General features: G+C 42.2%; 1 protein-coding gene across 1 annotated transcript in view; it reads left to right on the top strand.

The window, feature by feature from the left end:
• Positions 1-5946: 5946 nt before the first annotated feature.
• Positions 5947-14407, top strand: part of gabrb3 (gamma-aminobutyric acid type A receptor subunit beta3) — a gene marked incomplete at both ends in the record, with an annotated part of 87135 nt that continues 78674 nt past the window's right edge. Inside the window, one exon of the mRNA XM_080770915.1 lies at positions 5947-6041. Within this exon, the coding sequence (XP_080627041.1) occupies positions 5947-6041 (95 nt within the window). The remainder of the gene's footprint in view (positions 6042-14407) is intronic.

The raw sequence follows: 14407 nt of genomic DNA, 5'->3' as shown, positions 1-14407 counted from the left end.
GGTTTATTTGTCTCACTCCCAGTGTGTGAAGACCTTGCACTTAACTCTGAGAATGTACAAATGACACTCTCAGAGTTGCAAAGGGATACATAAACACTGGGGATTAACTGTGCAGGTGGTCACTGAAGTTTTAATTTCTAATTACTTTTGGATCTTGTTTTTGCCTGGAACATTTGAAAAAAAAATATATATAACAAAGAGTGAGATTTCAATATAATGAAAACAATAATTTCCCAAATTCCCCAAAACAGCCTGATCATTGTAGTTAAAAAAGAAAAGCAAAAAACTCGATACCTCTTCATTTCAGTAGAGCTTGTTTTCAGTATGTTCACAGATACAACAGCAACTAATCTACTTCATAACAAAAATGTTCAAAAGCATCAAAATGTTCATCAAGAATAATGTATCATCAAAGCTTATAAAAAACCTAAACCGAGTTAATTAAAAAGCCAAAAATGTGGAGGAAAAAGCATATTCTGTGAAAACCGCTGAAGCCCAAGCTATTCTGCTTTATCTCTTTGTAATATCCAGTCACTTAAGCGCTAGACTAGAGTAACATGTTGCTTTGTCTGCATAACATAGAAGCTAATCTTACTTGCTTTATGGTGCTTGTTTAAAAGCAGGGCATAATGTAGAGTCCTAAACTACATACATACATACATACTGTACATACATACAGTATGTATACATTCTCAGTAACCTGGAAACAAAAGCTGACACTATCACAAAATTAAATTCTCTACACATCACATCAAATGATATTCAATGACAATTCTAAGCACTCGCTTTGGAAAAAGGTGATTGCGGGAGGTTTCAGTGCGTTCATAATGAGTCGGTCACTCTGAAGGCAACACATTTAGCATGGCTATTCTTCTGCTTTTGACAAACGACGAGGTTCTGTGTGCCTGGGCTGAGCCTTGCACATCAGAACGCATGGCCTGTTTGTACAAAGCAAGAGTTCCCAAAGATAAAAGCACACTTATGGCTGATTTATACTTGTTTGTGTGCCATGTCACACACTGAAAACAGCAGATCTACAAGCTCACAACATTGCACAGCAGCACCTTGTGAGTGTGTAGATTGGCTATTGTTGGCCAGAGACACAGACAGGTACAGATAAATCAAGCTTTAGAGTAATAACACAGTAGAAATGTTTTGCATAGCATTTGGCTTTGCTGCACTTATCAATGCCACCTGGACTACGGGAAAAAATATATAGATGCCAAATGCTAAATTGTTCATGTCTCTAGAATTAGTGGCAGGAACTAATAAGTGAATGGAATTCTACAATGAGACTGAAATAATGAATTGTAAAGAAAGTAGTAGATTATCGTACAAGTAGAAAGGCAAGGCAAACATGGCAATATTTCTTTTGTACAGCTACATATGAACATGCGATGTAATGCAATAAAATAGAAACTAAATGAAAAAACTAAATAAATCCACTAACCGATGGTAAGAATAAGGATTAGGTGCTTGGTATTGGTTTTGGATTCTGTTCCAGTCATTAAACACCTGAAGTAGGAGGTCAGAGGGATGAATGACTCTTGTTATGGAGGTTTATATGGCTCCTTCTTTGATAATTGGCTCCCTGTTGAGATAAGTGGCCCAGTAGACCAGGTTGAACGTTCCAAAGAGAACAGGGAACACTATCCTGGCCATCTTATCGATCTTGCTCACGCTGTTGTAAGTCTTTTTGGGTTCTGCAGGCTTGGTTTCCGAAGGTTTGAGTTGAACGGCTGTGCTTGAAATGGTGGAAATGGAGGAATCCTTGGTAAGGTTGGGTGCGTAGTTCACTCCTGCTGAACAGGCGTTGTTTGACTTCTTAGCCAGACGGTCCTTTTTCTATGGTGTAAGAGAAAGGCATTGATCAATTATACAAATCAGATAAAAGCCCTGCTACCAGCACCTAGAGGCTGTGCTGCTATTTACACCCAACTGGTAATTTTGGCTGAAGCGTTGTGCCACAGGAAAGGACCAAGGCCATGGGGTCATAAATATCAGGAGGGAAAGACAGACACTTAAAGCCTATACGGATGCATTGGTAACTTGTAGATCTGCTCTTTTTTGCAGAATGTTCACCCCAGAATAGTGGTTAGTGAAAGTGGTTAAGGCCCTGCTACAAGCAGGTTAAATCATTGTAATGCATCTTGCAATAAACTTGGATACAATTCTACGATGGCATTAGCTATCATTAAAATCGGATCTTTATTCCGCATGAAAACAAGCCTAGTTCAGTTGGGTGGGATTATCTGTCAAGTGAAATTTGACAGATAATCTTATTTGTAATCTCTGTTCTGTTCTGTTCTGTTCGGAAGTCGAGTGAAGCTTTTACATAAATAATTTTGATTTATGAAGGCACCCGAGTAGGCAAAGGCCACTAATTAAACATTTTAATGACACCATTGGGAAAACATTATAGCCTACTAAAATTGGACCACATTCCAGAGCTCCAAGATAAGCAACAAAACCAAGCAACTAAACATATGCAAAAGCTAGCTATTTTCTAAATAAACTATTTCCTTTCTACAGATAGCTTAGCCAACGTCACCACATTCCTAAATTTCACAAAGGTGTACTTTGCATCTTTGCAACTTTAACACTGAAATGAACATTTTGTCAAAGTAATAATGACTGTTATTGCTGGATAATAAGTAAATAATAAATAGAAGAAAAGTATTTCAACGTGAACATCAGTAAGACTAGTCTCTCCCTCTCTCTCTTTCTCTCGCTCTAACGCACACAAGCAAGATACACCTTGGCTACTGAATAACTATGGTGAGCAATGGCATTGATGTTTATGGCCGATAATGAACTGGCAGAGTGCCATGATGACACTGGCAGGATGAGTAGCTCCTCTATTGATCCAGCTCCATTGCAGTGCTTCAGAATACCTGATTTATATCTCCATTTAGATCACGTGTGGCCGGGAGTCTCAACAACAGCACCAGTTCAACGCAAACTTTATATGGACTCTTTTTCTTTATTAAAATGAATGACTATCTCCAACATCAGAATTCATATTCTGGGGAGAACATTAGTTATTTTAGCAAAGAGCCAACTCAGTTCCAGTTTACTAAGTCTATAGGGTTTAAGTGGTTAAACGTCCCAATTATACTGTAATCAAATGACTGTTACCGTACATGCAAATGTATTCATCTGACAATAACAGTGTTGTTGTGACTGTGACCTGTGATAAAATTGTACTTTACAAAATAAAGTAAACCCAACATCTTGGTGAACAGGATGCGAACATGAGGAAAAATCACTGGATCGTTGGGAAATAATGGAAACATTAGTGTCCATTTACAAATCCAACTCTTTAAGATGGTAAGAGAATGTAAGACTAAACAATCACACATGGGCTTTTAATTCTATCCCTACTCCTGGATCATAAAGTAGTGACAGCTAGCAATTGTCCCCACATGGGAGGGTACTTCTCATCTGTACTTCTTCAGACCATGCATGTACAATTTGTACATAGACACACACCTTGGGTTGTTGGGCCTCCATTGCTTTTTTTCCATCCCAGGCCCAGCTCCGCTTGGTGAAGTAGTTGACCGTTGCAAACTCGATTAGAGCCGAGAAGACGAAGGCGTAGCAGACAGCAATGAACCAGTCCATGGCGGTGGCATAAGCCACTTTAGGCAAGGAGTTGCGAGCGCTGATGCTGAGCGTAGTCATAGTCAGCACTGTAGTCACACCTGGAGGACGGAAGTGGTTTCAGCAGTTTCAGTAATCAGCTGTAAGCTTTGGGATATACAGTAGATCACTACGTCATGTTTTATGCCATTTCTTTTTATTCACGTCATACTGCAGGCGAGGGGGGGGGGGGGGGGGGGTCACACTCTTGATTTGTGATTAGAGAGAGAGAGAGAGAGAGAGAGAGAGAGAGAGAGAGAGAGAGAATTCTGTACTGGACTCGCCCTGTTATTAGTAGTGTATTATTAATTACTACACAGCAAAATCCTATAATTCAAAATGTACGCTCCGGATGTAGCCTCAGTAGTACTCACCAAAGACGGTTCGTGCCGGCACGGACTCCCGGTTGAGCCAAAATGAAACTTGAGATAAGATCACGGTCATGAAGCAGGGCATGTACGTCTGGATGACAAAATATCCGATCTTCCTCTTCAGGTAGAAGTGACACATCATTACAGTGTACTGACCTGTGGGAACACACCATACAGAGGTGAGGTGAGAGTGATGACAGTAATATGTTAACAGAGGTGAGGTGAGAGTGATGACAGTAATATGTTAACAGAGGTGAGGTGAGAGTGATGACAGTAATATGTTATACAGAGACAGAGAGAGACACGACATGGCATGAGGACCCTATGGATTCATGACATCACGGCAGGCTCTTTATGGCTCTTTAGTGATGCTTTTGTGTTTCCTGTCTTCCGTTGTAGTTGTTTCCTGCCTTGTCTCACCTTCCCTGATATTGTGTTCATTGTTTCACCTGTGTCTTGTTTTTCCCCAGCCAATCCTTGTGTTGATTGATTTGAGTTCACCTGTGTCCGGTTAATCTGTGCCTATTTAAGCCCCGTGTTTGGTTGTGTTCGTTGTTATTGTCGTGTGAGGGCTCATACAGACATTTCAAACGAACATTCTGTGTTCCAGCTGTGTTTCATGGCCGCCTGCTTTTCCAATGGAAGTCACAAGGTTTGCTCAAAGTTGTTTATTGTCAAGAATGTCAAAATAAAATCAGTGAAGGTTGTCATGTTCTGATGTAGCATCAAACAAACAGGCAAGCATCCATGTCTGAGGACACAATGTTATCAATGTTGTTCATACAAGCTACTGTAAAAGGATTAAAGAGTTGAGCTTTTGGAGTATTTATAAAATATAAATTCCACAACATTCCATTATTATTTTAAACTTTGTTCCATTTAAAAATAAAGATATCAATTTTATGCTAGGCAACAGGTAAGGTGTTTGCCAGGAAAGAAATGTCTTTACATCCCAGGATGATCTCACTTCTATTTTAAAATGCAATTTGTGCCTGTAGATTGTGTGCTGGTGGTTGAGAGATTCATTTAGTTGCAATTTATACTTAGTACTACCTTGTAGTTCTGATATTTTAGTTTGTTCTGTTATTACAGTACCCCTGCTGGCCTGAGATGAATCCTGAGCGGCTCTTCCTCCTGTGCCTCCCTCCCAGCTGTCCTACTATCCTACTGACATGTAAATACAGAACATTACAAATCATCATAATAATAATCTATAGAAATGATTTATCACCAAGAGTTTAAATATTAAATACTAAAACAATAAATGAATTCTTTTTTTTTTAATCACACAAGCATCCCATAGTGTCACATAATGACAGTAGCATATGTGTCATCTTGAGCTAAATCATTGAAAAAGAGATGGAATCTCTTTGTATCTGTACCCCATTGACCAACTAAAGATTGCATTTGAAGCTTTAGATAAAAAAAATCCTGTCGAGCCGCGGAGTCTGATAAACTATAGAAAATCCACGGATGACTGCTGCTTTCTCCTGGCAAAATCGGATTTTTGTGTCTCACTAATCCCTTGTCACAATCTGCATCGTGCAGCTCTCTCTCTCTCTCTCTCTCTCTCTCTCTCTCTCTCTCTCTCTGCAACACACACATACCATTCCATCTCACTCTTCCAGGGCTAGGTCACATTTGATTGGGGCTGGAACTACAAAACAAACACCCTCTGACCCACGGTGGGATTCCAGACAGGTGCACAGATGCCTGGCGTGGAGGGCGGCTGAGGGGGACCGGAGGGACAACTTTTTTGGAAGGTTCTGCATGATCCAGACAGCCGGGGCATAATGTCTTCAGTGAGAGGGGTGCTTCAATGACTGGTACCCAGCAGGCCTGCACGGCTCTGGGACGACAGGAGGAGCCCTGCTCACGACGACTGACTGCCGTCTATGCTTGGACCTGGATGGAATTCTGAGAAGGCGCGACAATGCGGTTTTGGTGGATTGTACTGCTCAATGTTTGGAGCGTTTACGGGGAGCTGCCGTTCATCGCAGAGAACAACGCAGCTATGTTGGTCAACTGGTGAGTAGAGTGGGAGAACTCCTGGGGTCATTCAGGTGTTACAATGTGGGGCTGGCACTACACAGCCGTTCTGGAATTACTTCTCCTGTTAAGATGTTGAGTTTAGGGAGACTCCATGGGTCATGGCTTAGCAGCTGCCAGATGTACTCAAATAAGCCCCAGTTTATAGATTCTATCTATATTGTTAAAGGTCCAGCATGTCCTCTCGTTTTTAATTGAGAATGTGTAACCGTGTTGTCTATTATGTTCATTCTCATCAGCTTAACCTATGAGGTTAAAGGTCATTGTGAGCTCTTGGCTGAGCTATTCTGGATGCTGTAAATAGGGTTTGCACCTCAGATTAGCAACGCTAATTGAGGCCCAGCTCTCTGTGACTTCCCTCGTAAGCCATGGGAACGGTTACAGGTGGGCGTTTAGAATAAGATGGTAGATAGAGAAACATGGCCGACGCGTGTCTCACTCTGATGCCTGATGGGAGTTTTTGTTCTCTGATGATGACTTCACCATCATTCCAGAGCCGTGTTCACAGGGGAGGACCCTGAGAACACCTTTAGATTGACTGCAGCTGATTGAGTTTAAAAGGCACCGTGGACAGACAGACTTAGCAGCTTGAAACGTGAAGTGCTAATACGCCATCCCACGCCAACATCTTTGCTTGGCAGATATGGGTTAAAGTAACATATCAGCATTATACGCAAAACCCCCACCCTATAATAACCTCTCTTCTGACAGGCCGCAAAACTGTATTATCATACCTCTTTACATAACAGTATTAAGCGGATGCTGCTCCCCCCTCCACACACACACACACACACACACACACACACACACACACACACACACACATACGGCTTCCCCCACGTGTCTCCACTCGCGGCAACCAATCCCACGGCAGGTGACGTCACTCAGTAAAAGCACAACTGATGGGCCTGCATAAGGATTAACCCTGCAGACCCATTGGCTCAGACCAGGGATAAGTGATTTCCCCCCATAACTCCCTGTGTGTCTCTCTCTCTCTCTTCCCTCAGCAGCCCTGGAGACAGCTGGCTGTGTGTGGGAGGCATTCTCAAATCCTTGCGATTCATTTGTTGTCTCCGTACGTACAGCTTGATTTGAAAAAAAGTTCTCCTCACACCAGCTTTAGGTGACACGCAGCAAAATAAAAAAATAAATGATGGGGTTTGGGGCACACCGGGCCGTCTCTGAGGCACTGATACTCTGGGTTGCTATATACCAGGTGTAGGAAATGCCTCTTTTTGATCTACCCACCGGTGATCGGTTGAGTTGATCAAAACCAGCCTTTATTAATTATTGATTATTGTTTGATGTGCATAACACTTTTCACCCCAGCTAATCTGAATTTCATATTATTCATATTAAATTATTCACTCCTCCTTTGGTTTTTATAAGTAAAACCCTATACTGTATCATACTGTAGTTCATCGTAGGAGGAATAGTGAAAATAGCAACCAAACAAGCTTGTATGAAGTAGTTTTTTAAATACTAGAGGTTCAGGCCACTACCTGAACACTGTTCTGTTGTTTTAGTCTGCCAGGCAGCCTGCCGATTTGTTTGCACCAATTTTAATATAGGAATGTGGCATTGTTTGCTTAATGACATGCTCAAAATAAGTGGTTACATTATTGACATTACAATGACATTATTATAACTAGCCCTGTGCCTGCAGGCAACGATGCAAGTCGCGCATCATTGTGATGTCAGAACATCATTGTGATGTCAGAACATTTAATATATGGAGATGGCCAATTAGCCAATTGATCACACCTGATCACCCCGGTGTGATCACTGATCACTTGTAGGTGTACACCTGATCACTTATAGCACTTCTTGCATTTATAGATACTAGACCTGTGTGCCTGTCGGCCACCGGTCTACTTGGGAACGATGCAACTTGGGAACCTAATATGTAATACCCGTGCAAACTGACTGTGAAAAGTGGTCTGTAAGTAAAAAATAACACCCGTGTGAATCGAGGGGCGCTTTACCAACCCTTATCATCTTACATCATTGCGACATCGTGACAGACAAAACAAACATTAAACTGTCCATTGTCAATGGCGTTTTTAATGTCTAGGAAAGACAAACATTAGACCTGTATAGGGGCTAGTGACCCTCAACAAATGGCTCATTAGGTCCACTGTCAGAGTTTGACCAGAGCCTTTTGTGGTGTTCCTGGACAATGGTGTATCCCACCGACTCAAGGCCGGGCACTGCACTCACCTGTGGTGGTGTGGAACGTGTGACTCAAATTTGAAGTCGGTGGGGCACACATTTATAGTTAGATAGTTAGATAGATAGATTAGCAGCCTATAAGACTTCACTGTCGGGCACTGGGTGATTACGCCAGCCTTGGAAAATGGCTAAGTGACCATGTGCCTGAAAAGGCTGCCCACCCGCTGTATTAGTTCTCTGTAAGAGGTACTAACTGCACTGAGAACCTGACACCAGAGGCATGGTCACCACCTGTGGTCAGGCGTAACCTTCACTGTGCAACAACAGCTACTATACGTCTCTGGGAAGTACTGCCCAAGGAAGTTACGTTGATGCTTGTCAAATCAGCTCACATTCCAAAGGCATGGAAATCGTGTTGTGATTGGTCGAAAAAGACAGCTTCCAGGGGATGTTCATACAATGGAAGTCCCGCCCTGTAGACTTCGTCACCAGGCTTTTCTCCTCGTGAGATGACAAAAGGCTGGGAACGAGGTTAGGCGTAACCATACCTCGGCTGGTGTAGATGTCCTCCGTGCCGGCGGTCTGGCCGATCAGGTGGTACTGGTTGAGTCGCGACCCCTCCTCTGCCACCACCACGGATTTGGCAGCTCCCTGAGTCCACGTGTAGACCACCTCTGACACTGGATAAGCATCTGAGAGAGAGAGAGAGAGAGAGAGAGAGAGATGACTTGCACATGAGAGCTGAGCAGCACGTTTTCTTCTTGTAAACATCAGGAAATTACAGTCAGTGCGATCAGCGTCCTTAATGTGTATAACGCTATTATGATATTACGTCACGGAATGCGCCCACAGGACTGCAATTACTCTGTTCCATTCAACTTGGATGTTAAAGCGCTGAGTGCTTTAGAAAGCGATTAGACAGCGCAGACAGACAGACAGGGTGTGTGTGTGTGTGTGTTTATAAGGCAAAAATAGAGGCATCAGTTTAAAAGGGGGCAAGGGTTAAGGTAATATTGATTTGCTCTTTGCTGAAGAAGACACTGGTTTGTTGTGATGAAAACAGTATTTTTGACATTTTCATTCATATTGGATTAAAGCTGCAATACGGCTTGTTGGTCTATAAAAAGAAAGGTAAATCATCTATCTATCTACATTCATGACATAATTGCGACCATAGGTGGTATGTACTATGAAATCGTGCATTTCTAATACTACACTCCTCTTTATAAATGTGTAGCAAGCTGTACTACATCTGGACTCACTGGCTCAGATCGGTGAACCAATAGTTTTCGACAGGCACCCACCCTTCTACACCAGACATCATACAAGCTGGCATCATGAAGCTACTCTCACACCAGCAGAGAGAAAGAGAGAGAGAGAGCTGGCTCAATGGTTTAAAGTTGTAGTCATGGTTGCGTTCCCATGTCTGCACATAAATTGGGTGCAAGCATCCTGATCCCCCGGACTAGTCTCCATGGATTGAAAGCCCTGACATCAATTCACATGGGGGTAACTGTATTACAGGCAGCCTCTCAAAATCTCAAAGACGCTTCTAAGAAAGAATAGCTTTGAGACTGATCGTGATATCCCACTTTAATCCACTGTCTTTGATCAAACAGAGAGGTTATCCTGGCAGCACTGCTTTTAAGCAAAACACTTAAAGTTGGATCTGATTGCATCATAAAAAGTGTGAATTAGATACACTTTGTTGCAGCAATTCATGAATCATGAGTCTGTGGGGATTTGTAAGCTCAAGTCTCTGGAGTCCTCAGGGTTCTGAGACAATAGTCTCAGTTGTGTTATTGTCTTCCCTCTAAAATAACATTTTCCTTTGAGTCATTCCGCTATCTTTGATTTTATTTGAACGTTGGCATTACAACATTGCAGTGCAATGTTGCATACTGCTAATTAGAGTGAAATTTTTACTCAGGAGCCGGGATGCTCAGAATTTTACAAAAGCACAACAGAAAGCAATATTTATGCGCGTTCATATAATGAATTGCAGTGGTGATTGGTACTCCATGCTTAGCCATGCTGTTACCTGAGAGACAACACAGAGACCTCACATTTACTTTGTTCACTCCAGTCCCAACATTAACCTTAAAATCCCCAAATCTATAATCTCTCGATATATATATATATTTTTTAAACTGATAAACTAACCCTAACCATATTGTTACTATCAACCTACCTTATGTGACCTTAACCACATTTGGAACCGTGCACTCTCCACTATTAGCTCCAAGATGATTGCCAAGCAACACCAGAACAAGCAATCTTACAAACAAACAAGCCTTGTAAAAACATTTTCTCCCTTCCTCCTCCCCCCCCCCCCCCCCCCTCTCTCACTTCAGCAAAGTATCCAATCTACCAGCACTGCATTAATCCTACATAACCGTGGTGTTAGATGACTTCACAGCAATTTAGATTGACCTCACTTGGGATTATCAGACCAATGACACCCTGCTTTGTCTCAGTCAAGTCCTCACGGAGCCACATGAAGGGCCCTGCGCAGGCTGTTCTTTCGGGGACTGCCCATAATTCCGACATCCCATTACTCCGGCTACGTGGCTTTGCGTGCGGTTAGGGTTAGGGACATGGTTAGTATTGTGGGGGGTCGGACCAGCATCGTCGGAATAATGTGCCGTCAGACTAATGACACGGCACCGTTCTTTCAGGGACTCTGTGGGATACATGACACTTTTAGATTAGTATGACCAATTTTTTCGCATGTAATGGCAATTATTTTTTATTTTAAAGATAGTTTTGTGGCTTTTGGCCTTTATTGATAGATACAGTATGTTGACAGGAAACAGAGATGGGGTGGAAGACACACAGCAAAAGGACCGTAATATGTGCCCGGACTGCTATGCCGGCCCGGGCCTGCAATGGCAATTTGTGATGTGCAGAGGTATTGGGGGACGTGTGAAAATTTCACGAGTTTACACATTTCAGCATCAGAATCAACCATTGAAATCTAACATGCTGTACCACTCTTTTCAGACATCTCTTTCTCACTATTCCATTGTATTCTACCTCACCCTGTTTTCCATTGAGCAGAGGAAGATAGAGGAAGTAGGTGTGCTTTGTTGTAAAAACCACACTTGTGTAAAGTGAGGGGTGCTCTTATCATCATACATCATGCATCATCAAATTCCGTGCTCAGCCAATCAAATCATTACATTCCGAGGTACACACAGACACACAAAGCTGGGCATACTGTAGGAGATTAGCGCCCCTCAAAAATTCCAGCAATTGTGAGGGGGACCTGGCTTCAAATCTTTGGTAGGACATCCCACCCACAAACGTCACATCCGGTTTTAGCCCGGGGTAAACAAAATGGTCTTCCCCATAGAGTTCTAATAGCGTACGATCCTTTGGATCACTTTCAGAGCGATTTGTTGGATGATAGAAATATTGACAGCCAAGAAAAATCCATCAGAAGGACATCTGGAACACTCGCCCTCGGAAAGTTGACTTATTATTATGTATACGAGATGATTTAGCCATGGTTCACATGGCGCTCGTCTGTCATGGCGGTACTTCAACCTGTTTTATGCTCTTTTCCCATTAAGAACGTTAAGGTCTACATACTGTACATGTTCAGATTTCAAATATAAAGTGCTCGCTCCAGAGCCACGGATGTTTACAATCCTCCTCGGGTGGGTAATGGTATCCTTGTCTGCCGCATTGTTCAATAAAAAGCGGTGGCCATTTTATCAGAGTTATAATGCACCAACCGATAGGGGCGCATAGTTGAAAGCGCATGGCCAGAAACTGATTAAACATTGCTTTTTATTGAACAATACGGAAGATACCGATACTTATTCCCGCCCTAGCAGAATTGTAACATCTATGGTCCTGGGGTGAGCACTTTATATTTGTAATCGGAACATTTGTGTAGGCGTAAGGACTGTAAATGGAGTGTGTAAAACACTTCAGTCCAGGCCAGGGCTTCCATGAGCTCACAGCGCGTTGTGAGTTTGTAGATTTTTTGTTTATGCTGGGGACCTGGGATTCAAGTGGTATCCTTATCTCTTTATACTCTTTATATCTCCCTCTCCATGTTACAAAACATTGTGTTAACGCGGCGCAGTGTTTACTCGCCTGGTAGAGACACTCTATAGATATGATCACTTAAACTTAACGTAATATCAAAAACCAACAGCCATTAAGTCATCAATAATGTTTATAGAACACATTGTAGTGAATTCTAAGTAGTTTAGAGACAGTTGGAACTTGGCACGGAGCGGTCGAAACAAATGGTGTCGGTAGCCTACTTGGAATTCACTAAAACATGTTTTGATGATGGCTTTTTAAAATGTATATATTATGATAAGTTTCAGTGATCATATCTATAGAAAAGTGTCTCTTACCATACGAATATATCAGTCCATTGTGTTGTGCTAGATCATGTCCATGCAGTCAAGGAAAACATTCCAATCGGCCTCTAGCTTGTTTCATTTTCTAAAGTAGCGTTCCTTGTCGAGTGGCAACAAAGATCTCTGCCTGTGATCTGGCAAGCCATGACGCCTACTTTTAAATTAGTAGTATTTAAAGCATCTGCGTTTGAAAACCCAACACTCCACTCACTGTTTATTCCGGTTAGGAGAACTCTGAACTTTCCCTCGGCTCCACCCCCCAGCTACTGTATATTGACACCCCTGATGACAAAAGTCGGTGTCGGTGTATACTTTGATGAATTGAAAAAAATTGCTAATCTCCACGCTCATACTGATTATGATCCGTCGTGGACTTGTAGATCAGTTATTTATTTTTGATGTGGAATGATTTCATATTTTTGCCTAATAAATGAGGAATACGAGAGTTGTCACGATAATGCTATGCCTAATTGAGACCTAGTCTAGGTCTTGTAATTCTTATGTAGTATTATGTTCCTTGGTCTAGTTTTCTAGAATCTAAGTTCAGGGTTGATAGTTTGTTCATGTCTGCCTCAGCAGTATCTTATTTGTAATCAGACCTGTATATATTGTTTGTGCCCCAGGCAGTCCTTGTTGGGTCATTGTCTTCTCTCACATGTCTTAGCTTGTGTTAACATTGCATGATTGACATTGACATGACTCACATGCTGACATGCTATAGTATGCTCCAAAATGAGTAAATAAATCATATAGTGTGTAGAAAATATGTACTTGTCTTACAAATGTAGTTGTTTATATTCTATTGAGTTCTGAGCCATTGAGTTCTCACAGATGTGTACTCAGATATAGAATACCAGACAGTGGCCTTGTGGTTAGAGTGTTCGCCCTGAGACTGGGATGTTGGGGTTTGATCCCTGGCTGGGTCATACCAAAGACTGTAAAAACGGGACCCAATGCCTCCCTGCTTGGCACTCAATGGGTTGGATTGGGGGGTCAAATCAACTAGTCCAATGACTAGGCACGGCTGCAGCTCACCGCTCCTTGGATGTGGCTCACCGCTCCAAGAGATAGGTCAAATGCGGAGAACAAATTTCACTGGGAGAGCCAAAAATCGCCCATGGAACCCACTCAAGTACACTTTGAGACCTGTGTTTCCAGTGAGCCGACATGCACAATAGCAGCACCCTGACTCAGTTTGACCAGAATGGAACAGAGCCTTCATTATAGCCGGGGGGCCACAGGCCCAAAAGCTCACGGTATAGAGTTTAACCTGTGATGTCATGGCATACTTTTTATTTGTGTTTCCTATATTCATTTGGTCATAAGGTCCACAGAATGAGAGGCCTGCTCCGCCTCTCATTCACAGAGTGCCGTGCTATGAACTTGTAGGTCTGCTATTTTTGAAAAATCGGGAAAATGTGCCTCAAATCTTTGAATGTATATTATTACAGAGTGAACATTTTAACTCAAATCTTTGCTTCTGGGGGGAGGTCCCTGGAACAACATATTTTTAGATGGGGGGTCGGAGGCCAATTAAAAATGTTGGGGTCCTTGACATGAAATATTGAGCACCATGACTGATGACAGAAACATAACGTTTTTCAGAAAACTGTCAGGATTTTGAAGATTTTTTTTGTTATTTCGACGTCAGGCCTAAATGGGTTAAGTAGCATGTGACATGTCAAACTAGGGGTTTTTCATGATTCTGAATCCCATACCAAGCATTAGTTTTACACGAAAAACACTCCTTGGCCTAAATGCGGCCATAGCCACTTGCCCAAAATTTGGGCA

The sequence above is a fragment of the Protomyctophum bolini genome, assembly GCF_963924005.1.
Source record: "Protomyctophum bolini genome assembly, chromosome: 8".
Taxonomy (NCBI): Eukaryota; Metazoa; Chordata; class Actinopteri; order Myctophiformes; family Myctophidae; genus Protomyctophum; species Protomyctophum bolini.
The sequence above is the reverse complement of the archived record's forward strand: the minus strand, read 5'-3'. Positions and strand labels throughout refer to the sequence as shown.